The sequence below is a fragment of the Aphelocoma coerulescens genome, chromosome 11 (assembly GCF_041296385.1).
Source record: "Aphelocoma coerulescens isolate FSJ_1873_10779 chromosome 11, UR_Acoe_1.0, whole genome shotgun sequence".
Classification (NCBI taxonomy): domain Eukaryota; kingdom Metazoa; phylum Chordata; class Aves; order Passeriformes; family Corvidae; genus Aphelocoma; species Aphelocoma coerulescens.
The window spans coordinates 4814022-4841826 of record NC_091025.1 but is presented as its reverse complement, the minus strand read 5'-3'; the positions used below and the strand labels follow the sequence as shown (position 1 = coordinate 4841826).

The 27805-nt window shown below is 42.2% G+C and overlaps 1 protein-coding gene across 1 annotated transcript; it reads left to right on the top strand.

Moving 5' to 3' along the window:
- The first annotated feature begins 230 nt into the window (after positions 1-230).
- Positions 231-27805, top strand: GAN (gigaxonin). Its single transcript, XM_069026538.1, has 11 exons — positions 231-453; positions 13938-14052; positions 14891-15241; positions 15702-15919; positions 16801-16922; positions 17414-17526; positions 18646-18795; positions 19125-19261; positions 19736-19864; positions 26773-26882; positions 27609-27805. The coding sequence occupies exons 1-11, from the start codon at positions 287-289 to the stop codon at positions 27788-27790; spliced, it is 1794 nt and encodes a 597-aa protein (XP_068882639.1). The 5' UTR covers positions 231-286; the 3' UTR covers positions 27791-27805.

The following is a 27805-nucleotide window of genomic DNA, read 5'->3' as shown; positions in this document are numbered from 1 at the left end:
TCCTGGTGCTCCAGCCCCTTCCCCAGCTGCGTTCCCTTCTCTTTAGGGCCGTTCCAAAGCCGTGAGGAGACAAAGCCGAGATTGCCGCGGGCCGTCCCGTCCCCGCCCCGCCCGCGGAGAGGCCGCGGTGCCCGAGGGCCGCCGGGCCGGGCCGCCCCCGCGGGGCGGCGCGGGGAGATGATGCCGGCAGATGATGTCAGCGGCGGGCGGGCGCTCAGCCATGGTGTGAGGGCAGGGACTGAGCCGGCCCGGCCCGGCCCGGCTCGGCGGCGGCAGCAGCAGCACCATGTCGGGCCCGAGCGCCGTGTCGGACCCGCAGCACCCGGCGCGGCTGCTGCGGGCGCTCAGCTCGTTCCGGGAAGAGACGCGGTTCTGCGACGCGCACCTGGTGCTGGAGGGCGAGGAGATCCCGGTGCAGAAGAACATCCTGGCGGCCGCCAGCCCCTACATCAGGTACGGCCGGGCCCGCAGCCCCCGGCCGGCCGCTCGGAGGGGCCGCGCTTCGGGGAGGGGGCCGGGGTTATGTAAGGAGCGGGATCCGCGGCGTGTGAGAATGAAGGAATCAGGGAAGGCCGGCGGGGCGGGTCTGCGGACCCCGGGTGCGCCTCGGACCGGAGCTGGCCCGAGCGCCCAGGGAGGGTGTGGAATCTCCCGCTCCGGACATTCAAAGCCAAACTGGACGCGTTCCTGTGTCACCTGCTCCAGGTGACCCTGCCTTGGCAGAAGGGCTGGACTGGATGATCCCCAGAGGTCCCTTCCAACCCCAGCTATTCTGTGATTCTGTGGGAGCAGCGGCTGGGCCACCTCCTTCCCTGCTTCCCTGCTTTCCTGCTTCCCTGCCTCCGGCCGGTGCCGCCGGGCCCCTCCGCAGGACCCGTCGTGTTCTCCGCATCACACCGCTGCTTTTCCCAGCTCTGAGAGCCTGTGTCACCATGGGAAAAATCCCCCCAACAACTTTATTGTTGCCAAGGGCCTGGTGTGACCAAGTAACCCCTAAAGAATGAACTGTGAGGATCGTGAGGGAGGTGTCCGGCCGAGGGGCAGCGTCCCAGGGGCATTGTGAGGTGCTGGGCTTTGTGTGTCCCTCGGCCGCACCGAGTCAGCACTTCAGCATCATTTTTTTCTTCCTTAGTGTCTTTTAGCAAGACAGGGCTCCAGGTGGTGGTCATGGGTTCTGAAGTACATCGGCTTCTAAATTAAAAATAAAAATACAGGTTTGTCTCCCCATTGCTTGTGCCACCACAACATCTAAGAACATCACTTGGAAATTGCCAGAGGGACAAAGCCTGACCGTGCCAGGATCACTGGCAGCTCTTGGCAGGGGTGTCACCAGCATGTGCAGTCAGAACTGTGCCACTTGACAGCGAGTGCTGGGGAGGATGAGCTGCATTAGCACAGTCATGGTTTCTGACTGGCAAACAGCTGCTCCTGGGCTGTGTGTGCAGGGAAACCCAGGTCGTGGAAAGTCCTGCTGACACCAGTTTGAACCCCATCACACTCAGTGCTGACAAGTCCAGTGACATCAGGTGAAAAGAATATACCCTCCACGAGATGTTATGGTACCTATCTGCATGTCAGAGTGCGTAAACAAAATGTACGAGTGGTTAATTTCAAAGGGTTTTTAAGTCCACTCATTTGCAGGTAATAAAGACATTTGTTTTGTCTTCATGTGTAAAGTAGGAGCAGACCTTCAGCACCATTTAAACACAAGATTATCATAAATCTGTACTGTTTGTACATTTCTTCCAGCTGCTGCTTCCTGTGAAGTTGTCATAAAATTTGCATATTTATGGTAGGTGAGGATGGGGATTCTTTATGCTACAGTCTGAAAAAAACATAACCTTCTGCAGTGTCATAGCATCTGCTTTTAGGCAATATGGTGTTTTGGTGACCATTGCAGTACAACTTCAGCATTCTCAAGTACAAAAATAAGCTAAAAATAAATAGAATATGAGGCTGTGAATAACTTTTAAATGGCAATGATCGTGCACAGACTTAAAGAAACAGTTGTCTGCACTGATTGAGCTAGCAGAGCTGAGGTATAAAATGAAATAAAATACACAGAGAAGGAAGATCACCAAGAAGTGGCAAAAAAGACATGGTGGAGCCTATGTACTACTAACAATTTTTTGTCACTGCTTGTCTTGAGAAGCAGGTTTGGAAGACTGTGGTCAAAGAAATCAAAGATGTGAAATAGAAATGGGCCATTGATTCATACTCTTCAATATGCCTGAATGATTTTTAGGTCATTTGCCATCATATTTTAGATGACCATATGCCTGACATTAAGTTTCAGAAGAGTTGCTGTAGGTGGTGAGAGGTCATGTCCTTGGAAAAACTGCTGTTCTACTGTTACAGCAGGGTGAATTTACAGGAAATGTCAATTTTTTACTGTGAAAAAAATGCTTAAGTAAAAGGTACTGTAAATTATCCTATGGAGAAGTGCCTTTTTCACAGAATTTCATCTTTATGTATTGCATTTTGTTAATCTCTGAAAAATGTACTGGGGAAAGATGGGTTAAGTGTGTGTGAGGAATGAGAGCTCCAGACACAACTACATTAGCAACAAAACTTGTAGTCATTAGAGTTGTGGTTTTTTTAAACTCAAAATTGTTCAGGTTTAAATCTCATGAAGGAACTCATTAACTATGTGTGAAAGTAGGTTACATGCATTAATATATAACTATGATTAAGTGGGGGGTTGTTTTTTTGTTGTTTTTTTTCTTTTTTTTAAAGCTTACTCATGTCTCCTCCTCAGGCTTTCAAGATGTAAAAGAACCAAAAATACATATACCTAGTTCTTCTATGGCACATTAGGAAACACATTTTTGTTACCTACCTTTGCAGAGCCTAGTTTTTATTTGCTGCCTGTCTCTCTTCTTTTTATCACTCTTGGATCTCTCTCTTAGGTCAGCTGGTCTTCACATTGGGTAGAATTGGTGAGGTAGGTTGCCAATGTTGGAGCACTGTGTTTCCAGGCAAGGGTAATGTCTCAGTGGCTCTTTTTGGATATGAAATTAATCTCCTCCTTGTACCTAGTCTGTGCAAGTCCCATTTATTTTGAGTGTTGGTTTTTCAAAGAAAATCAGTTTAGGCCTCTGTACAGGAGACACAAGAATTTCCTGCCCCTGTATTTTAAGGGCAGCTGATTCCAAAGCTCTGGTGCCACAGGCTGTTGGAGTCTCCAAATGCCAATTGATTCAGGTTGCTCTCATTTGAAAAATTCCGATATAAAGCTCAGAAAAATCCATTACGTAATTTCAGAGGTAAAACTTGGAATAAAAATAAACTTACGTGAAACTTGAAGTGAGGCAATGGAAGTATGAGTTGATGTGGTATTTTCAGTGTCTGGCTGTGTCATTATGTGCTGTGGCTGTGGGCAAGTTGGTGGGCGAGTTCAGAAAGTGTAGGGTTTGCATGAATGCCTAGTTTAGGGTGTGAGTAGGAAAATAAGTAGGCATGGACTTTGTGAGGGGGTGGTTGGGTGTGAGCAGAGTCTGTGTGTGCTGAAGGATTTGTGCAGCCACAGAGAGAGGAGCGTTACCTGTTTTTTAGTTTTGCATGGAAGCTGTTTGGCTGACTGGGTATGAGTAGGACACTTGTAAATTATAGTGATGTGTTTTCCCACTAGTTATTTGGCAACTGGATTATCCATGCAGCTCAAAGATAGCAGCTTCAGTGGGGAGAGGACAAAAGACATGAAGGGGCACAGAAGGCATGGAAATTATATTGGTGTCATGGGTCTCACCTGCCTGTCTGATCCATGGGGTGGCTTCTGCAAGTACAGAAAAATAATAAAGGCCTGTTTCATTTTCAAATTTTCAGTCTATGGGACCAGTAAGACTTAATTTTTGTGGTAGTTTGGTTCCTGAGGTCTTGCCTCAACCGCTTAATGCCAAGTGGTTTGTAGCTCTCTCAGGGTAGTGAGGTCTGAGGTGGTTGTGTGAATTCCTACAGAATTCCCTTATATGTACAGGTTTATCTAATCCCTCTGTGTGCCCCTGGAGCAAATCCTGCCATTTACAAAGCACAGAAGTCTCCCTGCATATCTCTAACATCTTGTGGTATGTTCCTGAGCCTGAGAAAAGGAGGGTTCCTCAGGAAGAAAACGCCACAGGACAAAGTGTGGTTTGGCTCAAGGTGATATTGCTGTGCCTCCCAGAGACGTTCTATTCGAGCCAGGTTAGCTCTTGGTTTTCTCTTCTGTAACAAATCAGCCAGAAACCTGCACTTTTTTTTTGTAGCACTCTTCATCCTGGTAATTGCCTTAATGTAGATCCATTGCCCTGGTTTAATTTATTTAGTTTGAGAGCCTGGTGTAACTTACGGTGGTGTAAGAGGGCTTTTACCAGAACAGACCATGCTTGCACTGGTAAGTCTGGCCTGAGTTGTGGCATAGATCCACCAACCTTTTATAGGATAGATTGAGTCCAAGCATTCCTGGTATCCTCAGCAGTAGCAGCAGATGTTCCCATCCGAACAGATCTGTCACTGCCTGGCATGAGTCGTTCCTGGCCAGCTGAAACTTGCAACTCTTTATATTTTGCTCACTTACTGCCTGCTTGCCTGGATCACAGGGAGCTTGTGGGAGCTACCTGAACAAAGAGGATATTTAAGCCCATATTCTTAGACAAATTTAATGTTGTTATGCAGGGATTGTGCTGCTGCATTACAAATTGAATTAAGACATTTTTGTTACCTCAGCAAGTTTTGTCTTTGGTTTTCACGCATCTGCTTGAGCAGATTACAGATGGCTGTATGTGTTCTATACTGTTCCCCAAGGCTTTTCAAACTCAGTAATGGACCAGTAATCATATTTAAATCTTTTCTCAGATAAGCATAATATAACTAAACAAAAATGCAAATGTAAGGTTAGGTTCACTTTATTTTTATGTGCTTATAAGTAGCTGTACTGCTTGTAAATGGTCAGAAATAACCTGACAGCATTTGCATCTTCTCACCTGTCCTGTTCAACCTTTTGACATCCCTAAAACACTGCAGACCTTGTAAGACCCTGCACAGCCGCAGCCAATGCTGAAATAGATTTCCATGGAGATGTGGCAGGACGTGCCCCCCACCACGGAACTCCTGCCCTTTCCTCTGTGTGCTGGCACTTGGAGCATTTGCAGTTGTCACAAGGGGAGCCTGCTGGGACACTGTCCCTGTGCGAGTGTGGCTGGGAGCATCCGTGAGTGCTGGTGTGGGAGGTGGGATGGGATGTCCCTGGAGGTGCACCCTGGAGGTGTGACTGGGCACTTCTTGTTACACCTGTTGGACAATGAATATTGTAGAGCAAGGTCAAGTAGGAGCCAACACATGCCAGTAGCTTCTGCTGCTTATTTCCTGGTACCTATTTGGTTTTTTACATTTATGGAGATTTTTTGTAGTGTTTTAAAACTTTTCTTCGATTTGGGATGAGTACTGAAGTCAGGAACACAAATGGCAGCTGGAACTGGGAGCTGTTTGGTTGTCAGGAACCTGTGCTCCCAAGCTCTGGTTTACCCAAATCATGCTGTGCTTGTGCCAGGGCTTGTTCCCTGTTCACTGGGTGTGCAGGGTAGTGTTGTGGTAACTGCTTTGTCAAGGACGGTTCTAAAGCCATTGTTGTCTCCAAGGTTTCTTTTTAGAAGTTTGTTTCTGGCAGTCTCCTGGGAGCTTTGGAGGCTGCCCTGGCAGTAGGAAGTCGGGAACAGATCAAGCCAGAATTTGCTTCCAGACTTTATAAGCTGTTTTTTAAATTAGGCATAGTTTTGTTTTCGTTGTGATTTTTAAAAAAATAAATTGAAATGCTACCTATTATGTTTTTAGTGGTAGCTGAGTTGTAAAGTCTCTGTAACTTTGAGAGGCAATAAATCAAAATACTTGCCTTGGCCAGAAGCTCTCTGCTTGGCATAACTCAGAAGTGCCATGTTATGTTTGGATAAGCAGGTGAGGGGCAACAGTGATATAGGTATGTTAAAAGTTTATGGTTTAAAAAGGGATTTAGAAGTCACTATACCAGCCTTGAATGAGGAGTTGTTAATTATATTCCTGCTCCAACAAGCCCCTAGAGATTGCCTGAAGGGAAGAAGCCATAAGGCTCTTACCCAGCCCAAAATAGTAAAAAAAATACAGTTGCGCTGCTGCTACACGTCAGGCAAAGGGAGAACTGGGAATCAGAGCATCTTGTTTACCCAGGAGAACTAGAGATGAAATTTCTTGTCCTTTCTTTGTATCTGGAGACGCGCAGCTCATCTGCGTGCCTGACGTAAGAGGCGAGTTGGGATGGAAGGTGTGGCAGGATGGGGCTGCTTGGGATGTCTGGGTAATTTATACCCTGTAGATTGCCTTTACACTTGTGTTAATTGCCTTGTTTGGCAAAACTTTTATTATTAAAAGAACATTTTTTATTAATTTGTTTTTTCTTTTTTGTTTGATTTAGAATGTGTTTTGTGGCTGGAACAGGGCTGCTCTGAAGTTGCTGATGTGTCTGGAGCTGATGAGGCTGAAATTCTTTATTTGTGTTTTGGTTTTTTCGGTGATTTTTTTTTTTAATTCTTTGAACCTGTTTTGTTTGTGTTGGCCTTGGCTGCACTTACTAAAGGTACTTCTCTCTGGTGTGGACTGACAAATATGAACGGTAACTAATAGTTTGAAAGGATTTGTTTCTTCACTCTCTGTTCAGACTCTTATTCTGAATATTGTACAGAGGTTTCTCTCTGTTCTGGTGCTGAGTACCAGTGTAGTGCTACCTATGCACAGGGGAGTCTCCACTAGTGTCTCTGCCTCTGATATTTTATCTTTGCCATGGCTTAATACATCCAAAAAACCAAAACAAATCACTGCTTGTGCACAGCTCTGAAATCCCTCGACCCTGTCAAGGAAGTATGTCCTTAATACCACGTGGTTAGTGGCTGGTTTATGTCCTCAGGCACGTTGGTCTACATCCCCTGGATGATGTGGGCTGCCTGGTGCAGGTCTTGTTTATGGACGTGGTGAATGCTCTGTGTTGGAGACTCCTGTGCTGATGAAATCCATGTTCCTGGTTCCTTTTTCCTCTTGGCTGTGTCATTGCTTTCTGTGAAAGTCTTGCAGATCTGTGTTTTCCAGCTCCGGGCACCAGAATTCCAGTGCTTCCCTCAGCTGGATTCCAAACATCTTCCAGCTGTTCCACAACACTACTCACAAACTTATAATTTTGTCCATTTGACTTCCTAGATACCAGCAATTACGAAAATCTTTCTTTGACTCTGTTGCTTTTTCCTCCCATGTGCTGTAAGGATAAGTGAGGTATAAAAACCTGGTTAATCCAAGTTTTCCCAGCAGATCTATTGGTGTTTTTTAAATAATAATATTAGTGAGTTACAGGAATATTTGGGTTATTAGACACATGCTACACAGCATTGCATTTCTTAAATATATTAACAGCAAAGTTAGCAGCACAGATATGGCACTGTACTTGCTTCTTCTAAAAAAGCATTTTTAAACAAGTTTAAAAGCAGAGTTAATTTGAAAGAAGACATATGTAGAAGGTTGAAATGGAGTTGAAGGATGAGTTCCTAAGCCAGTGGCGCTAGAACCACGACAACGTTTCAAGTAAGACACTCTTCATTTCTTGGCTATAACTCTATTTCAAAAATAACTTTCCTTGTGTTTCTGAGCAAGTCCTAGTTCCAAACTGCTACCTAAAAAGTGTAACACTGCTGGGAATCATCAGTTCAGTGAGAGGACTCGAGTGTCAAGTGAAGCAGAAAAAAAAAGCCAACCACCTGTACCACCTTTCCAAATCCAGTGGCAGGTGTTTCTATCACAGGAAGGTCCATGACAGATGAACAGGCAGCTGCTGAACCAGGGCCACTCCACCCCATCACAGATGAGCCTGAGCTGTGCTTCATGCCATGCACGAGGTGCACGAACCACAGGTATCCAGCAGCTCGTCTGCATTGCTTGTGTTCAACTTGTTTGCAAGCTCAGCTGCTGCAGTTGCTTGGTTGTTTTCCATGCTGGCTAAAGAAACCCAAAGTGAAATGAAACATCAGGTCCTTGGTGCTGCTGAGAACTCTCAGGGTCCATCCTTGGGCATAGTTTATTGAGTGTGTGTTCTGTCTACTTAGGGCTAACACACATGTTTAGGCAAGACACTCTGGCTGAGGGTAGATTTCCAATTTAGATTACAATCTGGCTCTGGATGAGCTCAGTGTAATCAGGGTAATTTCAGATTTTCATGGTAAACAAGCTCTTCATTGAGCAAAGCCCACGAGCCCTGTACATGTTCCCTGTGCTGATGCTGCTGAGGGAATTGTCTTGTTCCCTTTCTTATGGAAGGGGGGGAAACCACATTTTTGCCTGACTTAAACTTTTCAATAGTTGAAAAAAGTTATATGTCATAGTTTTTGTTTGTCTTAAAGCAAGCAAAGCAACTTCTGCAAGTTTTTGTGCTGAGCTGTTAGATGGACTTCTTTGCCTTGAGATCTGAAGTTGGAGTTACAGATAATCTTAAGGAGAGAGACACAAGGAGACAAGGAGAGGCATAGCCAAAATCCTCTGAGAGCTGGCACCCTTTGCAGGGTGTGGTGAAGACTGGCTTTTATGTGTGGTGCTAAAGGCCAGGGTGCGACCTCAAAGGAAACCTTCTGATTTGGTTGTAAAATATCTTTTTGGAGGATGGCGGTGGGTGGAGTGAACTGCTGCATCATGTTTTTATGTCTGACCTGTTTAATAATGTGATTATTAAGGGGTTTTTTTGCACGTAGAAAGACCAGCCTTTATGGGAGAAAATGTTGCAGGGATAAAGGCAGACAAATGAAAAACTTCACCATTAAAATGGTCAGTCCTAAGTAGGACTTAATTAGATTCACCATGGAAAGCTTGGAAAGCACTCAAATCTACATAAGGAAACTCAGACCAGGAGACTAAATTGACCTTATGTTTGCATCAAAAGCAGATTTTTTTGTTTTCTCCTTAGTGGTGTAAAATCTCCAAGTACTCACTTGCCATTTTTGGGACTGAGTCATCCTTGTGAGCGTGTTTTAGGTTTGGTGCATGTCTTTGCTGGAAACATTTGTTGGAGGTCCAACTTCATTTTAAAATGCTGATGCTCTCTGGAGAAGGCCAAAACACTGGTGCAGGTAAAGGATATATCATCAAACCCCAATTTTATTGCCCTTTGGTTTGGAAGGATGACTTTACTACTTGAGTATTAAAGTTTGCTAGTGTGGCAATACTGGCAAAGCAGGTGTAGACCAGCCCTTATGGTTAATTTGGGAAGACAGCTCCTTTCCAAAAGACAAGTGTCTCCCTCTTGTCTCCTGCAGTCTGGTTCCTGACACCCTGCAGTGTAAGTAGGTCAGCGAACTGCGTTTGCACCGCGGTGACGTGAGAGCAGGTAAAAATTGTGTGTTGCAGAGCATCAAACCCAAAGCATCTGTCTCTTGTTTCCCAGATTTTTTGATGGCTGTTCACTGTAAATATCAACAACCTGTTTGTGGTGAATGTGGTCTGGAGCATTCTTGTAGGCACAGTCTTTGCAGACAGGTGTTTTCTTTACTTGTTTGGGTACCACCAGCACTCTAAGGATTAAAGCTTTCCAAGAGTTGTGCTCCTGTTCTCTTTATAACTTATGTGACCGTTGTAAAAACACATCAGTTCTCTTTTCTTAATAGTTTACAAATAAGGCAGAGACCTCAAAGATGAAAATATTCCCACAAAATTTTGACTCAGGAAAGCAAGTGGTGTTGGTGGTGGTCAAGTTCTTAATTTGAATTTTCATTTTGTTTGTTGTTTTGTCTAGTTGAGTTTTTAAAAGTGGTTATTTCCCTCCTGTAAACTTTAAATTGTAAAATGTAAGAAAACCAAGTTTTTGACACATGGATTTTTTTTTCAATCTGCTTCTTATAAATCTTAACTGTCCCACAACAGTGCTTTCATGGGGATTGACTGTAAGGTTGGAAGTTGGGTTGTGTCTTGATTTGTTTTGCTCTTTTAAAATGACAATATTTGGAAGATCCATCTTAATTTTAACAAAAACTGTGGACAGTCTTAATTTACCTGTTGGTTTTCTTTTTGCTCAGGGATTTTTTAAAATTATTTGAATCTGTTTTATGTCATTTGATGTAAATTGTCATTCCTTGCAGTATCAATATCAGTTCTTGAGCCCCTGTTTTCATTTTGAGGATTCACCTTGCTTATACTGCTTACATATACAGACAAGGTACTGGAATTTTTATCCTCATTCTGCCTTATGAAGAGCATTTGAGATGACTCATTAGGATTGTATTCCTTAAGTGATGTGGAACAGCAGATTCTAAATTTGTCGCACAGACAACATCAAAACACAACATCAACCCATTTGTTCTTATGCCACTGGCTCAAGGTGTTGTGTGTGCCAGCAGTTTTCCTCCTAACAAGGCACAAGATGTTGGGGTGGATGTTGAGGATTTATGGAACAATTTATATTACTGGAAGCCATTTCAACTTACAATGTTGATCTTAATTAAAAAACGGAAAATATTGTTTTAAAATGTGTATGGAGTCAAGTTGCTCAAAATTAAATTACGTGAGAAAACAGGATGAAGAAGTTGCCTTGTTTTGTTTCTTCCAGCTCTGTCTCGGCTGTGCTCTGCTCCCAGCTCATGGGGGTTTTGGTTGGCTGGGAGGGTTATTTCCTTCTAGATCTTGACGTTCTGGTCTTCCATCTGAATTAAGGAAGACTGAGGCAGCCTTTTCTGCTGTGGTTTGGCAACTTGGAGTGTTTTTAAAGTAATTAGAAATGTTGTCCACAGTAGGAAGCTGTCACATGCCTGTTTTAGAAGCAGCTGTGCTGCAGCTGGCACATCTCTGCACCTTGGGTTGCTGGTTGCTGCTTCCAGCTCTGAGCCACACAAATCACAGGCTGAATAAATCACCCTGAGGAGGAGCGTGGCAGAAGGAAGGCATCCTTCTTCTACGATGCTGATAGATTGGAAAGCCTCTGCTTAAGCATAGCTGGTAACTTATTTTCTAAAGTGATGTTTGATAGAGGGCAAGGGTTAAGTATTTCTCCATGTGATGCCCATTGTCTTTCTGAACTGGGAACAAACGTGTTTGGAAACTTTCTCATTCTGTCTCTGTGTGTAATGACAGGGATGCCCAGGCCTCAGTTTGCTGGCGAGGTGTGGGTGCAGGTCACAGCTGGTACTGGGTGATGCAAGAGGAGACATGGCTCAATGCCCTCCACTTCCACACCTCGTACTTTTCTCTCCTCCTTCAGCTTTTGTTCCATTTAGACTCACAATTTTTTTTTTTAAACTTTTCCAGCCCCAAACCCGGTTATAAGATGTCCTTGCATCATATTTTTCCTCCTATCCTCCCAACAGCCAGTAGCTGTCCTGCACTTTTGACGTGAGTGACAAGGAGTGCCTCCAGCTGCCTTTGGGAATGGCTCTCTTGGCATAGCTCAGAAGTACTTGTACTGAAATAAATAACCTTGTATTTTATTAACCAACAAATTAAAATCATGTGGCAGATGGATCACTATTGCTTCCCATGACAGATGATAAGAACAAAACTTAATCTGAACTGAGAATCATTTGCATAAGGTGAATGTTTGCCTACATACAAGTGTCTATAATTTTGAAATCATTTGATTTGTTCTCAAGGTTATTTTTCTGCTTTGACTTTGTGTTTCAGCCTTGCATCAGGGGCTAGGTCATTTCTTTTCAGAGTACCAACTGTTGATGCCTGAAAAAGTACACAGTAATTAGAACATGTAGCCTGATAAGACCCAAAAACTCTGAACAACACTTTCTTGTTACCAAGAGGCGTCAATGTAAAGTCCACGCAATAAGGTGATTTAGCTTGGGTGTGTACAGGTGATGCTAAGATGAAAGTTAATGATAAATGGCACAAGTCCTTTCCCTAATCTCCCCATTAGTGCTGGCATCAACACGCTTATTATCTGCCTTGGACCTGTTTTAAGCCCCACAATGTGTTGGACTCCCCACGTTCTGTGTAGATACTGCTGTGTATTTGATCATAACAGCTACCCCAGGGATCACACAATTGACTGTCTTTTCTGCTGAAGGAAGCCAGACACTGTGATCCTTGATACATTTTATGTTAAGTTAAAAGAAAACAGTTTCATCCCAGAAAATAAGAAGCACCTTTTGTTACAAACCAAGAAACCAGGAAATCGAGCGTACATGGAGATAGTTTTGGATAGATTTGGAAATACGTGTAAAGAAGCCTTTGCTCTGTTAGAATTGAAAAGGCACGTTGCCCTGTGTGTGTATGCTCTGTGGCTCGTTTGGAGCTTGTAGACATGAAAAATGCACGTTGCACATGGGCAAGGATGGCTGGAGTTGAGGTACACATTGTACATTCTGCTGGAAATGTACATTTGGGTTAGGAGTTTTCAGCTGTCAAGCTGTAAATCAGTGCCTGCTATTGCAGCATGCGCCTTAATGGGAGTCACATAATTTTCCTAATCTACTTCCAAGTGTTAGGAAATAAACAATTTCCTAATCCATGCCACACTGTTGTTGTTATTTGTATTGTAACTCGTGCCAGGTGCTGTACAGAGAGGGTGAAGCAGCTGCAGCCCTGGTGCAGTGGTACATGGGCACCTGAGCACTGCTGTGTCTGGGTGTTCTGCAGAGTAGAAAAGGGATGTGAAGACAAGACCACAAGTATGATGAACTAAAGGACTAAAATTACTGCCCTTATTCACACTTAAAAATAGCTCCTTACAGGCTAAGGTTTTATTTGATGTGAGTTACAGCTTATTTTGTGAGAAACTAATTTATTCCGATATGAGTAAGTGAGGCAGAATCTGCCCTTAGCTAAGACCTATTTATGTATTTGCTTAGCATGAGTGTGGATAGCAGGAAGCTGTGACAGACTGGACACTTTCAGCTTAGCAAAGCCACAGCTTTTCACATTAAGAAACTGATTCTATCTGAGGATATATTCAAATGAATGTTTAAAAGTTTTAAAAGCTTTTATTTTAGTGCACTGTGGTATAGATGTAGGTCACTATATATACAGAGAGGTAGTAAAATAAACTTTCCTGCCTTTATGTAATGTATTCTTCATTGACCAAAATGTGGGAAAATATGTTTAAAATTATCTTTTATTAGCTCTCATGACCATTTGCACCAGACTGATGGGTGCTGCTCCCTTTTGAACACTTAAAGTTGTGTTCAACTTGAGCAGCACAGTTGTTCCTGGAGGAAGTGTTTGCACTGACAGCAAACACTGTGGAAAGCAAAGTGTCTGCTGTGCTCTTATTTCCTCACCTTTTCCCCTAGCCCCTATCATTCTATTCACAGGCACATCACAGTGCTCCTGATATGTTTAAAGAAATTGCTCATAACTGAAGTGTCCACTGATGTAGATGAGAATTTAAAGCTTGTCTGAGCAGCACATGGGCTGTTTCCTGCAACTGTAAGTGCATGGCTTGGTTACAGCCAGGCATAGCACTAGGCTGATAATGTCACAAGCTATGCAAAATGGTAATGCAATCCAAATGTTTGTGCTGCCAGTGAATATTCTGATCTGCTTAACTCTAATTATTTCTTTCTTGGTAAAAAAAAATTTTGGTTTTGATTTGCTTTGGGTTTTTTTCCACCTTCATCAAAGCAAATTCTTGTATTTCATCTGTCAGCAGAGCTGCTGTTCTGTTGGAAGGGCTGAGTGAAGTTTTTGAATGCTTGTGATGAATGAGCTGGGATAAAAAATACTTTGGCTCTTTGATGGCCTGGGTAGTTTGCAAGGCTGACATATTTGTTCACTTTGGAAATGTGATGAGCAGTATCAGAGGCCATACCTACTAATTCAAGAGACAGTTTTCCCATCACATTGGAAGGTTTTAAAATCTCTGTTGTAGCTCAATGATCCATAGCTAGTGTTTATTTCTTCAGAAACAGAGCAAGCAATGCCCAGATTTTGAACTTTCATCACTTTATTTTCTCTTCTCTTAGAACAAAATTGAATTACAATCCTCCAAAGGATGATGGCTCAACATACAAGATTGAACTCGAAGGGATATCTGTTGATATCATGAAAGAGATACTAGATTACATCTTCAGTGGGCAGGTATGGTATTAAAAAAACCCATAAATCTCAATTGGACTATTTGGCAAAATAACTTGGGTTTTAACAATGCTATCCTGAAAGGTGTTTAAAGCTTTGTGATAAAACTTCTGCAGAGTGGGGCTGTGAATGTGAAGTAGAGGCAGTAAGCTCTGCAGGAGTTGTCTCTGCTCTTCTTGCGCAGCAGGGGAGGACTTTAAAATTTAGACTCAATGTCAAATACTTGTATTAAAATTGGTGGCTGCCTTCAGTAACCTGCTTTAAAGTAGGCAGTGTTTGTCAGCTGTGACAGAGGACTGGTTTGGTAGCCACAGAGATGGAGACCCCATCACTGAGCCTTACAGTACACCAGGCACTCTCCCTCCCTGCCCCTTGTGCCCACCTCTCTGGCCTCTTGTCAGATCTGCCTGCTAGGAGCCTTAGCAGGAATTAAAGTTGGTGTGTCCGGTTTATTTGGAACCAGATTGAGATTGCTGAACAAGTTTAACTTTCAGCAGAAAAAGAAAAGGCAGATATGGCTTGAAATTCATTCCTGCATGTGTGTTTTAAAAAATTATTTATTTATTACAGCAAAACTCATTTTAGGTTCCTGGATGAGATGAGCAATTTTATGGTTGGTTACTTCAGCAGCAAAATTTCTGCTCCTCACCTTCTGTCAAGCAAATGCCTTTCCATCCCTGTGTTAATTAATAAATGGTTAGCAGTCATATCAGTTTCTCCTAATTTTTACATGGGCAGTAATAGTCCATTTTTCAGCCACTGAGAATGAGTGTAATGAGTGCGGGCATGTCATGGAACAAATGAGTGATAGTAGCTATAACTTCTAAATTAATTCTTGCAGATCAGGCTAAATGAAGAAACTATCCAAGATGTGGTACAGGCAGCTGATCTCCTGCTGCTTACAGACTTAAAAACTCTCTGCTGTGAGTTTTTAGAAGGTTGCATAGCTGCTGAGAACTGTATTGGTATTCGGGACTTTGCACTGCACTATTGTTTGCATCATGTTCACTACCTTGCCTCAGAGTATCTGGAAACTCACTTTCGAGATGTCAGCAGCACAGAGGAATTCTTGGAACTGACTCCTCAAAAACTGAAAGAAGTGCTGTCGATGGAAAAGCTCAATGTTGGAAACGAAAGATACGTCTTTGAAGCGGTGATAAGGTGGATTTCTCATGATTCAGAATCCAGAAAGGTCAGGACATCTGAATGTTTGTATTTTGAACGTGGTGCAGATCGCAGTGTTTATTCTAATCAGTGGGAACTTGAAATAGATCTGTTGCTTTCAGGACTAATCTTTCACTTACAGAATTCATTGAGTTTTGCCTGAAATGCAGACTATGGGATTGTGGTAAAAGAGTGAAAGCTGTGTTGATGATATATATCATCTGCTGACTTTATTATTTAATGGGCATTAAGAAAAAAAGCACCATTTTGACATTTGATTATACATTCTGGTTTATGTGGTGAGAAAGCAAGTAGCACGTTTACAGGGAAACTTGGAGGACTTGATGCATTCTCTTACTAACACTGTGTTGTATAGTTCATTACTTGCCAGTACCAAAACTCTCAAGTATTTGCTACACACAGAAGCATCTGCATGTCCGAGTGCTTCAGTGCTGAGGGTGATTTTGTGTCACTGCTGCCTCCCCCAGGTCCACATGAAGGATGTCATGTCGGCAGTGTGGGTGTCGGGCCTGGATGCGGCGTATCTGCGCGAGCAGATGATGAGCGAGCCGCTGGTCCGCGAGATCGTCAAGGAGTGCAACAACATCCCCCTGACACCCCCGCAGCAGGGAGAGGCCATGCTGGCCTCCTTCAAGCCCCGGGGCTACTCCGAGTGCATCGTGACTGTTGGGGGGGAAGAGCGAGTGTAAGTGTGCAGTGGCATCACTGGTCCCAGGGCCAGCACTCATGGCAGTCTGAAAACACAGTGTGAACAGAGTATGTGCACCTATTGCTTATCACTCTGTCATTTGAGTTTGTTTTAGGTTGGTCAGACACACCTAAAATACCTTTGGGAATGATTCAGCAAAAAACAGTTATTTTGTTTCTGACATTCAACGCATAATTAACTTAGAGTAGGGTTGTTTGTTCAGTAACTGTTCGTTGTTTTTTTTTAAACTGAATAGACTTAAACACAGAACATTGGAGAAACACCTTTCTGATGATCTGAAAGGCATCTGTAACAAAACCTAGAAGCAATGAATGTGTGCTTTAAACTGTTCTGTTTATAATAACTGTGGTTCCAAAAAAGAAGTTATTATTGGTGCATCTGAGATAAGGGGAAAATTCCTGTTCTAAACAATAATCCCTTTCTTTTCTTGAGTACCCCCTGCAGCAGATGGGAGGGTTCTCTCCTGTTTAAATAAATTTAGCATGTAGATGTCAGTTCTTAATAGAAGTGTAGTAAACCACTCAGATAACATTTTGCATGTCAGTTTGTGAATCACTTTACTCAGACATTACTAATACTCTCTATCAGTTCTTCTTAGCTTGTTCAGAGTTCATAAACAAGGTTACAGGCAGATACAGTAGGAATGAAGTGAATCAGCTTTTATGTCTCAAAGTCTGTACAAACTCAATGTATGTGTGTGGTTTGGGGGCCGTCTCCTTACCGGGGGAATGCCCCGTGAAGAATATACATGAAAGCAAGAATGAGCAAGCTTTGAATACGAGGTGTTAACAGTGAACTTGTAAAACTCTGTCTTTGTCTTTCTGTTTTTGTTTGTTCCCTCCCCACCCTGTGTTCAGATCACGGAAACCAACCTCAGTGATGCGGTGTATGTGTCCTCTTTATGATCCCAATAGACAGCTCTGGATTGAACTTGCTCCTATGAGTATTCCAAGGATCAATCATGGAGTATTGTCAGCAGGTAAAGGGGAACTTTGTCTTTGTAAAGTCAATGTTATGAAAACTTGCCAGTGCCTCAAAATCTGAGATACAGCTCATAATAATATATTTTCTTCAAGACTGACGGCACTGGGGTTATTTCATGCTTCCCCTTTGTCTGCCCAAAACTGTACTTGATTCTGTGAAAATCCCTGTCATCTGAGTGTCTTAAAATCACTATTCCTGCAACATCTTGTGGGAATCTGCTACATCTGTCTCTCCAGGAGTATTTCATGTTTTAAGTAAATTCTAGTTGCTGCATCACTGAATATGTTGAAGGGTATCTGCAGGGATAACTTGAGTCAGATGTAAGTATGTGCTTTACCTTCTCCAGTCCAGAGAAGTGACTGATCTGAATCTCTTGGTGAATTCCAGAATACAGCTCACCAGTCACATTGTTTTGCTGAGTGTGCAGGTGTGAATCCTCTTCTTGAGAGTCCTGTTCTTAAGATCATTTTACATTTTGTTTTACAGAAGGATTTTTATTTGTGCTTGGTGGTCAGGATGAAAACAAGGGAACGCTAAGCTCTGGAGAGAAATATGATCCAGACACCAATTCATGGAGTTCCTTACCACCAATGCATGAGGCAAGATCTCTATCTAACTGTTGGGATTTAAGTTTTTACTTTGGCAAAATGTTCCTTTTCTTCTGCAAAATTTTATTCTGAATCTCCAGTCGCTTGCATCTTACACATTCAAAATCATGCTACAGACTGACTTCTGTTTATATCCTGTTGTTCTTGTGGTCTGATGCTGACTGCTGGATCTGGAAAAACTAAACAATTGGTGAAGAGCTAACTGTAAGATGAACTACAAAATTTCAGGAATTTCATAATGAATCAGTCCTATAGTATACTTAATGTTCTGCGTATACTGGCCTTCTAAAACAAGAGACCTCTGAGATGGACAAAGAGATCGGACTGTGCAGAAAAGATGGACAGAGGACTGGCCAACATACAGAACTTGGCTTGCACAGACATATTTAGGTTTGGTTTGAGTTAATGCTTCCTTCTTCATAATTACATTCCATCAAAAAGTAACAGTTTGTTATTTGTAAACATATATCCTTAATACACCTGTGTTTTTATCTTTGTAAATCAGCACAGGGTGTTTATTAAGAAGTTGTTTAACCACAGGATTTTCCTCTTTGCAATCTCTGGTTGACAAAGGCATATCGGTTTGGCTTCAATTTTAGTTATGATGCATTATGTTTCCTGCTTGTGATATGTTTGCTGTGAGATTGAGGGGTAGCTGGGCTCATACATACAAAACAGGAGAGCTGCCTTTGCACAGAGAATGGGTCCAGGCTTTGCTGCTATAGAGACCTGAAAGCAATAGCTTCACTGTGGAGACCACCACTATGGGAACTGAAATATGGCCAAGCTCTGTTCTTAGATTTCTGTGTGGTCTCTTTGGCTTCTGCTGCTCTGCTGCTTTTTTTTTTTTTTTTTTTTTTTTTTTTTTTTTTTTTTTTTTTTTTTTTTTTTCCCCTCCTTTTAGTACCCTTTGTTTTGTTTAGTTGATTAAATTAATAATCTTGTGCTGGTGTTTAGGACTTCACCATTAAAAAAAAAACAAAACAAAACAAAAGCCAGGCATAATACCAATAGCACTTTGCAGACAGATATTTTGAAAAATAAGATTGTATTCATTTATTCACAATGGCAGTTATGTTTTTCACTGCTGACTTTATTGATATCCCTTAGGCACGACATAATTTTGGTGTGGTAGAGATTGATGGGATTCTGTATATTCTGGGAGGTGAGGATGGTGAAAGGGAGCTGATCTCTATGGAGAGCTATGATATTTATAACCGGACCTGGACCAAGCAGCCAGACTTGACCATGGTTAGAAAGGTAAAAACCACATCCTATATTGTTGTGTTACTTCTTGTTAAACAGTCAATGCACATATATGTATGTATATATATATATAAAAATATATACTTTAACCTTTTGCTTCAAGTAGAAGCTGTAGTAAATAGTCTCAAAATTAAATGAGAGTGAGCAGCTTCTCTATTTATACACTAAAACAAAACTGTGGCTAAACATTTTTATGCCTGGCATTGTTTGACCTGTAGTACAGGCAACCCAAATGCCTCTGCGGGTGTGTATAGACAGCTTTGAGCTCTCAATGCTGTGCATTTCTGTGTCATTTTAGATATATTTTTCTTTTTTTCCATAAGATTGGCTGCTATGCAGCTATGAAGAAGAAAATCTATGCAATGGGTGGAGGCTCCTATGGAAAACTCTTTGAATCTGTGGAGTGTTACGACCCCAGGACTCAGCAGTGGACAGCAATCTGTCCTCTCAAAGAGAGGAGGTGAGGGAAAATGGAAGGGGGGAACTAGATTGCTTTTCCAACCCTCTGATGAGAGGAAAGTGTCCTTTTTCTGTTGGATCTGTGAAGATGGCCTATGAATCTCACCAGGTCTTTCTGAGTCATGGTGGCCTGTAGTTAACATGTGGCTGAGTAAAGATAAGCATCCAAGCAACAAATACAAATTTTGTAGAAATACAGACCTGATGTTACAAGCAATAGTTTCCTGATGCAAAATGAAAACTAGAAATTATATTACAATTGGAGCTTCAAAATATTTTTTAGAGATAAGTATTTTTACTGGTTTTTTCTTTCTTTAGGTGCTTACAGTTCATATCCACGACTCATCTCGTCTTGTTGAATATTTAAGGCATCTGTGTGTATAAATAAATGAATAAAAGGCAAAGAAAGTTCAGAAGGGTATGCAAAAGGGTTTTGATACTTGCATTAATATTTTTTCCTCATTTGGATTTTCAGATTTGGGGCAGTGGCCTGTGGAGTTGCCTCCGAGCTTTATGTATTTGGTGGGGTCAGGAGTCGTGACGACAGCCAAGCCAGTGAGATGGTGACGTGCAAATCTGAATTTTATCATGATGAGTTTAAAAGGTAACTGGCTGCAGCTCTAAACATAGAAAATAACTTGCCATCCAGTCATCTGCCTGTTCCCTCGCCCCTCGTTCCTGCACTCCAGAGCCTGTGAGGTCTGTGCCATGTATCTCTTGCTCATTTCACTTTTTGTGACCCAGTATGGCTGTTACTGAAGGTCCATCCACTCCACTTCTCCCTCTAACATGCCAAGCCTAAAGCCCTGGGGCTGCTGTGTGGGTCTGAGTGTCCCTGGACAGGAGAAGCACCTTGGTCACACAGGGAGTTGTGGTTCTTCCCCTGCACTCTGCAATTTCCCCAAGTGCAGGATACTGCTGCCCCCACCCCTACTCGTGCCCAAGGCTCCATGTTGAGTGCTCATTACGGGTCTTTTCCAGCCTAAATGATTCCATGGTTCTATGGGGGAATGTATGTATGTACAGGGATATTTCTTCATGATCCAATCCTATCTCCAAAGATTTGCAGCTTAGGGAATTCCTAAACCAGAGATGAGAAATTTCATGCATTTCTGTTCCAAGCATTTATAGCTGATGGCACCCACGTAGGCTTTTGCCATAGGAAAGACACTATGGATGCTCTGTATCCCACAGCCACCTCACCACACTGCATGGCTGATCTCCTTCTGTTTGTTTTGAATTTGCTTCCGATTACTTCATTTGTTATCTCTTGGCTCTGGTTGTGGAATCCACTTTACTAAATGTGGTAACCATTCAAAATGTTACCTTACACTGAATTTTTTGTTTAGTCACCTTCTTCTCCAGTCATAACTGGCAAGCTTTGGTTCCTCCAGTGACTTTTTTCTTGCATAAAACTGTAAATTGAACTATTCTTCTTTCATAAATTAAATTTTAAAAAGACTTTGTGGTCAGATGTTTCAAGGCTTGTTGACAAGTGAAGGAGATTAGCATGTCTTTATTAGAAGATCAAGACTGATTTATGACAGTGACCTGTATAAAAGGACACAAAAATAGAACAGTAGATGTAAATTCATTATATAATTTCCTTGCAAGTTAGGGCTGTAAAGAGACTTTAATTTCTGTATGAAGAAGTCTTCTGTGTTGTTCAAAGTGGTGTCTAAACTAGCTATAATCAAATGAAGCTGAAGAAAAATGTCCTTTAAATTGGTTATAGGAAGCAGACAGATCAGAGAGGCTGTTGCTGCTGATGCTCCCTTAGTGTTTTCGAGCCTTCTGGAGGCTGGGGAAATGGTAGAAGTTCATTAATGTTTTGCAAGAGGTCTTTGAAAGGGAAAGAACTGTGGAAAGAAGTGCTCCCCTCTCTCTTACTTGCTATTTTTAGCTGATTTACTTGAAATATTTCCAGCCTGATTCAGTTCTTCAGAAGGTTCTAGCTCATGATTTCTCAGCAGTGACTGCAAACCCGTTTCACTGGTTGATGCAGGTTGAGCTTCCACAAAGTGGAGTTTGGGAAGCTGGGAAGGCCCCAGCCTGGGTGCTGCAGGTGGGTCCGTGGTGCCACCTGCTGACTGCAGCACCCACACCTGCCACAGTGTGATGGATTTGTGTCTTTGCTTGGTGGCATCCCCGAGGCGTTTCAGGATTCAAGTGGAATAGTGATAGAACTCCAGCTGCCCCAGTTGCTCTGAGTGTGGGGTGTGTGGTGTAAGGGCTGTGCTGGCACAGGGCAGGGGAGGCAGCAGAGGTGACTTTGTCTGGAGCTGTTGGAGGAGGTACGTGGGGAGGGCAGCTGAGATATCAGACTTTGCCTTTCTGCTCTGCCACTGCCCAGTCTGAGCTTAGAAATTTAACTCAGCGTGAACCTGCTGATCAGACAGGGCACAGGTTGTGGGTGTTCCTGTGGAGACTGGGGATCAGGGGTCGCTGGGATGGTGGCAGCTGCTGCCTGGAGATGGTGCTCCTGGGGTTTGGAAGGCCCCAGCTCAGCCCAGGGTGCTGTAGCCAGAAGAGGGTGCAGTGTCCCTGTTACATGTTCCAGCACTCAGCTCCAGGGTCCATCAGTTATCCCCAGTTTTGGTACCCTCAGAGATCTGTGTGGGGTGGCTCCTTCTTGGGGGTTTGTGGCAGTGACTGTGGCACCTGAGCAGTTGTACCTACATGGAAAAGAGAGAAAATAGCCATAGAGGGACTTCTCTTCAAAATGCAGTTAGCAAATATTTCTGCTTGCCCAATACTGAGACAGAGTATTTCATTGTCCAGTATTCTTCTTTGAAGTAAGATTGAATCTGGGAAATTGTAATAATTTCATTAAAATGCTCTTTTATAAATAAATACCAAATGAATACCAAGTGAAAGCAGATTGACCCTCTGGAAAATGTGAGGGTATTATTTCATGGGCTGATTGAGAAATAGCAGAAAAAAATCGAAATTGCTTTAAGCTTCCATACTTCACTCAAAATAAATAATATGCTTTTTTTAAAGTCTGTGAAAACCTTATGCTAAGTACTGTAACTACTTAGTACTTGTGTGTTTGATTAGTTTAGCAGTTCCACTTGCTCAGTTGTGCATAATTTACTCAAGAATAAGGCATTAGTGATGCCATAGAGGTTATCACAGGTGGACAATCTCTCTCTATCAGCTCCTTAGTGACAGTTACTGGGATGGACATACAGAGACAGATTCTTCATCTTAAACATTGTGCAGTTGCTATGAGGTGATCAATTTATAATTGAAAAGTGCATTTATTTCCTCAGCAAGTTTCTGAAGCAAATAAAGGGTGATTAGCTCCCCTCAAACCAACAACTTCAAAAAGTCAGTCATGAGGGATATCTGTACCCTCAGATACCACTGCACACACACTTTTTGTAGTTGCAGTGAAGGGAAATACTGGCACTGTCAAAGCTGAAATATCACATCAACAATGGATGTGTATATCATTGGCAGAAGTCTAAAAGTGTTGGGCTGAGAGATTTGTGGAGAGGAGGAATATATTTGCAAAATGGTTTAGAGCAGTGGGTTGGAGCACAGAGCATCATTTCTAGCAGTCTCAAACCAAAATTCACAGCGATTTTTTTAATAGTTACATGCCAATATTGCATAATTTGTAATGAGCTGTGGGCTTTTCCAGCTGTTTTTAAGTAAGTGCAGAACTCCATTATGTCCATTTTCTCTGTGGACAGAGAGAACTCTGTGTACTGTGAGTTCAGCCATGGGACGGTGTTGGTTATGGGGTACGTGCAGCAGTGCACACCTGTGTCATCTGCACAAATTTCCATGTGTGCCTCAGGCCTCACTGCCAGAGCACAGGGTCGAGCATCATCCCAGGCACCCAGAGAGTGAGTGTCTGAGTTACAGGTTTTACTCCAGTGTGAATGTCTAAGGATGTACTTACACCAGTATGTAAACATATTAATTCATGTGAGCTGCCATAATTCTGGCTTGAATTGGATTAAAGGACTGGACTTGTTTAATATTGTTTACTTTGACAGTAACTTACTCCAAAATAACTCAGAGTGCACAGTCTTTCAAAATTGTTATTTTTAACCATGATGCAGCTTTTCAAAGACTGGGGATGTGCTCAGATCTTCACACTAGCAAAAAAATAAACACTGAGACTCCTGTTAAACTGTGCTGTATAAACAAGTAATAAAATAAATGAAGTGAGACAGAATAGTAGCAGTAGTTCACATGAAATGTGAACAGGGTGATGTAGAAAATAATTTTCATACTTGAGGTGCTGCTGTAACTGAGATTTTTCAATTAATAAATGTTTTGTCAGCCTGTCTTTAGAGTCATGTGCATGAGTGAATTTAAGTGAACCCAAAGATAGAAAATGCTGTACATCAGACTGCAGGGTTTTTGCAGGATGTAGATTTTTTTTCCAAAGGCTGTAGATTGAGCTTTGTGTGCGTTGTATCCTGTTTTTTAAATATCGATCAAGTTAAAAACAGATTTAATAAATGTGAAAGTGGAAGATGGGAATGTGAATCCTTCACTCAGTGATCCAATGTTGGTCTACTCCATAAAAAGCAGGAAGTCTTAAATACATGCTCAAGACCTTGGTGGGTCAGACTTTCCTTCTACAAGAGTTAATAATTTGCAATATACCTTTTGGCACCACGTAGGTGTGTGGAGAATTGGATGATGTCTGTACACAGTCAGGTTTTTTCTTCTCAATGTGGATGGTTGGAAATACTTAACAGAGCCCAAACTGACTTTAGGATTCTTTGCAAGATCTGCTGGTGGTGCTCTGTCCTTGAGTATAGCCACTGCCTCCTTTCCCTGGTGGTCTGTAAGTGGGGTAGGATTGCTTCTTTCTTATGATTCAAAAAATCCTTATGAAAATTTGCAGGTATTTAAGGGGGATAAAAGTGAGAGATAATTTTCAGAAGCAGTACTTTGGTAAAATATCCTTTACAATGTTATTTTTGCTATTGGAACATCATAAAAATAAGGAAGAGCTTTCAGCAGGATATAGGTAGTGAACTAAGTCTTGTAACATAGTGTGTGTAATTAGCAAGATTCTTCCATTCAGTGTGCAGGAATTTCATTAAAAGCAAGTGCTTATGCAAATGTAATGAGAACACTGACTGACTAGTAGCACTGTCAGATGAGAGGAACATGGATTTTCATTCATTTCCAGGCTTCCTTTCCCAGCTGGGGTGAGCTTGAGGTGACGTGTCTGGAATATGTTGGTTCTGTATCACATCTTTATTTACTTCCCACTTGGAAATAAAGCAGTTACCATCCTACTCATTAATTACAGCAGTGTGGATGGATCATTTTGTTTGTCTCACTTTAAGACTGAAAAAAATCAGGATTCCTCCCCTTCTTTTTTATACTGGGTGGAAGCCTGCTCTGGTTTTGGAGCGATCACTTCTGCCCATGGTTGCAGCAGGACTTGCCTTCCCCCTGCTCCTCTTGGACTCAGTTTGAGTGGAGCCATCCCAGGGAAGTACGCAAGAGTTATGTTCCAAGGACTGTTTTCAGATTGCTGAAGATTCTGAATTTTTGGTCATGGTGTTTTTTCCATACTGTTCAAACAGCAGGCACAACCCACATTAAGCTGGAGCTTAGTCAAATTCTGATGAAATGTGACCCCTTGCCCTTCCTGTCTTTGTTCCTTCCTAGTTTTAACTGCTAAAGCTGCTGTGAGTGTTCCTGAAAAGTGGTGACTGTTTTTTAAAGTACGCACGTTGAGAAAGCCTGAGGATGAATTTTCACAAGCAACTGCAGATGCTTTAATATTGTCCTTTGGTGATGCATAGCAGGAAAATGCTTGGGTCTCACCCCATGGGTTTAGGTTTTCTTATTTAAACTCCAAAACCCAGAGTATCTAATGCAGATAAACTCCTGATTTGAGATTTTTCCCTTCCTTAACCTGGTCCTATAATTTAAAAAAAAAATAATCCAGTCTTCCTTCTGCATTTCTTTGCCACTTATCCGTTTTCAGAATTCTAGGTCACTTGCTGCTAAAAAGTAGTGAAAATACTGTGCCCTCCTCCTACAGTAAGGAAAGGAAGCTAATGAAATATGGTGCAAGATGTTTTGATCTGTGAGAGTTTCTGAATCAGTGTCGAGAACTTCTTTTCTCTCCTTAGTTCATCTGTCCTCCTCTGTGACAGCTACAAACCATTTCCTTGCTTTCTGCAGAACATTAATCCCTCAGTGTATGGCACAGACAAAATAATGGACAGCTAATCCTTTCATTTGCCCTTTAAAAATTGATTTCTGTCTCCAAGATAATTGATAAGGAGCAGCATCTCCTTCAGTGCCAGAAGAGTGGTTTACTTCTGAATCAGGATTTCAGATGATGCAGAATTTTCAAAGATCAGCAGTATCTGGAAAGGCATTTTCTACCTTTTTCCTTCAAATTAACCTGGTATGGCCATGGGGTGATTTTCAAAGGTTTCTTAGACCTTCATGTACGCTGTAAATTATTTAATAAAAAGTGTAGGAGCAGTCCCCTAAAATGGCCTTGATTTGTACATCTCAGGGGCTGTACTGTGTAACTGTGACAGCATCTGCAAAGGTGCAGCAGCATTTTGTAGGAATTTGTTTCAGGACCGCAGAGAGGATGCTGACAACTCTTGGCAATGGGACCTCTGTAAACTAGCATCCCACGTGGATGAGGAGTACATACTTACCTGCTTTCCAAAGGCTTCATCACAGAAAACTGCTTTTCACTTGTTGGAAAGATCTGGCTGATGTAGTGTTGAAATGAGACTGTGCTTACCATGAACACAGGGGAATTGTAAGATTACTGTAGGAGCTGGAAAGGGATTGAAAAGAGCCTGATATGTGATTGGGAATGTCTGTGGATATCTTTATTCCAGATAAAGGACATTTCTCTTCTTTTCCAAATTCCTTTACCACTTTGATTTCCAGTCTTCTATCCCTTGTTTGAAGTTAAGCATTGCCATGTGCTGCATTCTTCATAGCAGGCAGGGATTTCATGTCCCTGATAAAGCACAATTAAAGAAGTTAAAGAATTATATGGGGGAGACACTGCTTAGTTTCAAAGTTCTGCTATAGCAATTTGTTATTTCCCCTACTATGGATCATTAAAACTTAATGTGTTTGTTTTAAAGACAATTTAAAGACTAATTTTAAGACAAAACTGCCTAAAATTTTCTCTGCAGGGAAAATTGACTGGCATAGCTGTTGTTGGCTCTCTTACATGCCTGCTCTCTTCCAGAAGGTCACACTGGGTGGCTGCAAGAAGAATTTATTATAGGTAGATTACACAGATGAGTGGAGCAATTCTGAAATTAAGCAGCTTCAGGATACAGCAGCACAAGCTGCTTTTCCTGGCTGGGAGAAGCCAGGACTGTCCCAAACTAGACAGTGTTCTCTTCACACAACAAATTAATATGTACACTCTGCTTTTGAGTCAAAGATTACAGTTGCAAAAAAAAAAAATCTGGATTTTTTTTTTTTTAATGTGCCCAATAAAAATCAAATCCTGTTTTTTAATTGTTATTTTTACAGGTGGATTTATCTAAATGACCAGAACCTATGTATCCCAACTAGTTCTTCTTTTGTGTATGGAGCTGTGCCCATCGGAGCCAGCATATACGTGATTGGAGATCTCGATACAGGTCAGAACCGGAGCTAAAAACTTCTGGATGATTATTTTCTTCCAGTCTTTGGAATATTTGGCACTAATGAGACTGAACATTTTAAGAATAAGATTCTGGGACACTGTTCTGTCACTGTGGGTCAGAGGGATTATGCTGGACGTACAGAAACACAGGCTGGTTTTGGACTCTTCAGTAACAAGTTCAGGACTATGAGCATTGGGTTGATTTGGTTGATTAGTTTGAAGACCACAAGAGGTCAGGACTAAGAGTGTGTTACTGCTTTTATCTAAATGTAAGAAGACCTGGTAGTACCTGAGGTTGTAGCTCCTGTCTTTGCAGTGGGAAACAGGCAATTCTGCATTCTAGGGGCATTGTCCAGTAGCTAACAGGGATGTGATAGTGGCTCTTGGTTCTTGATCCCAACCAAATAGATGTGTGCTATCATAGTCAGTTCTCAGCTGTCAGCATCTGGCCACGCTCTGTAAAAGAGATTTGGAAGACTTTTGTGGCCATGTGTACTTACACGAGTGTGTAGCAGGAATTTCTCCAAAATACAAGAAGCAAAATCCCAGACGTGGTGGGTTTAAGTGGATCAGAAATGTCACAGTCGTTCCTTTTTGATAACAATTTCCGATTTGTGTTCCTGCGCATGCTCTCATTCACACATTTGCCTCACTAAAGGTTAAAGGTGGTAGCTGCAGTGAGTTTCAAGCATTCCATCTCTTTTTTTTTTTGTTAACTCAGGTACAAACTATGACTATGTTAGGGAATTTAAGAGAAGCACGGGCACCTGGCAGCGCACTAAGCCGCTGTTCCCCTCGGACCTGCGCCGGACCGGCTGCGCAGCGCTGCGGATCGCCAACTGCAAACTCTTCCGGCTGCAGCTCCAGCAGGGATTGTTCCGCATCCGCGTACCTTCTCCGTGATCCGTGTGCTGGCAG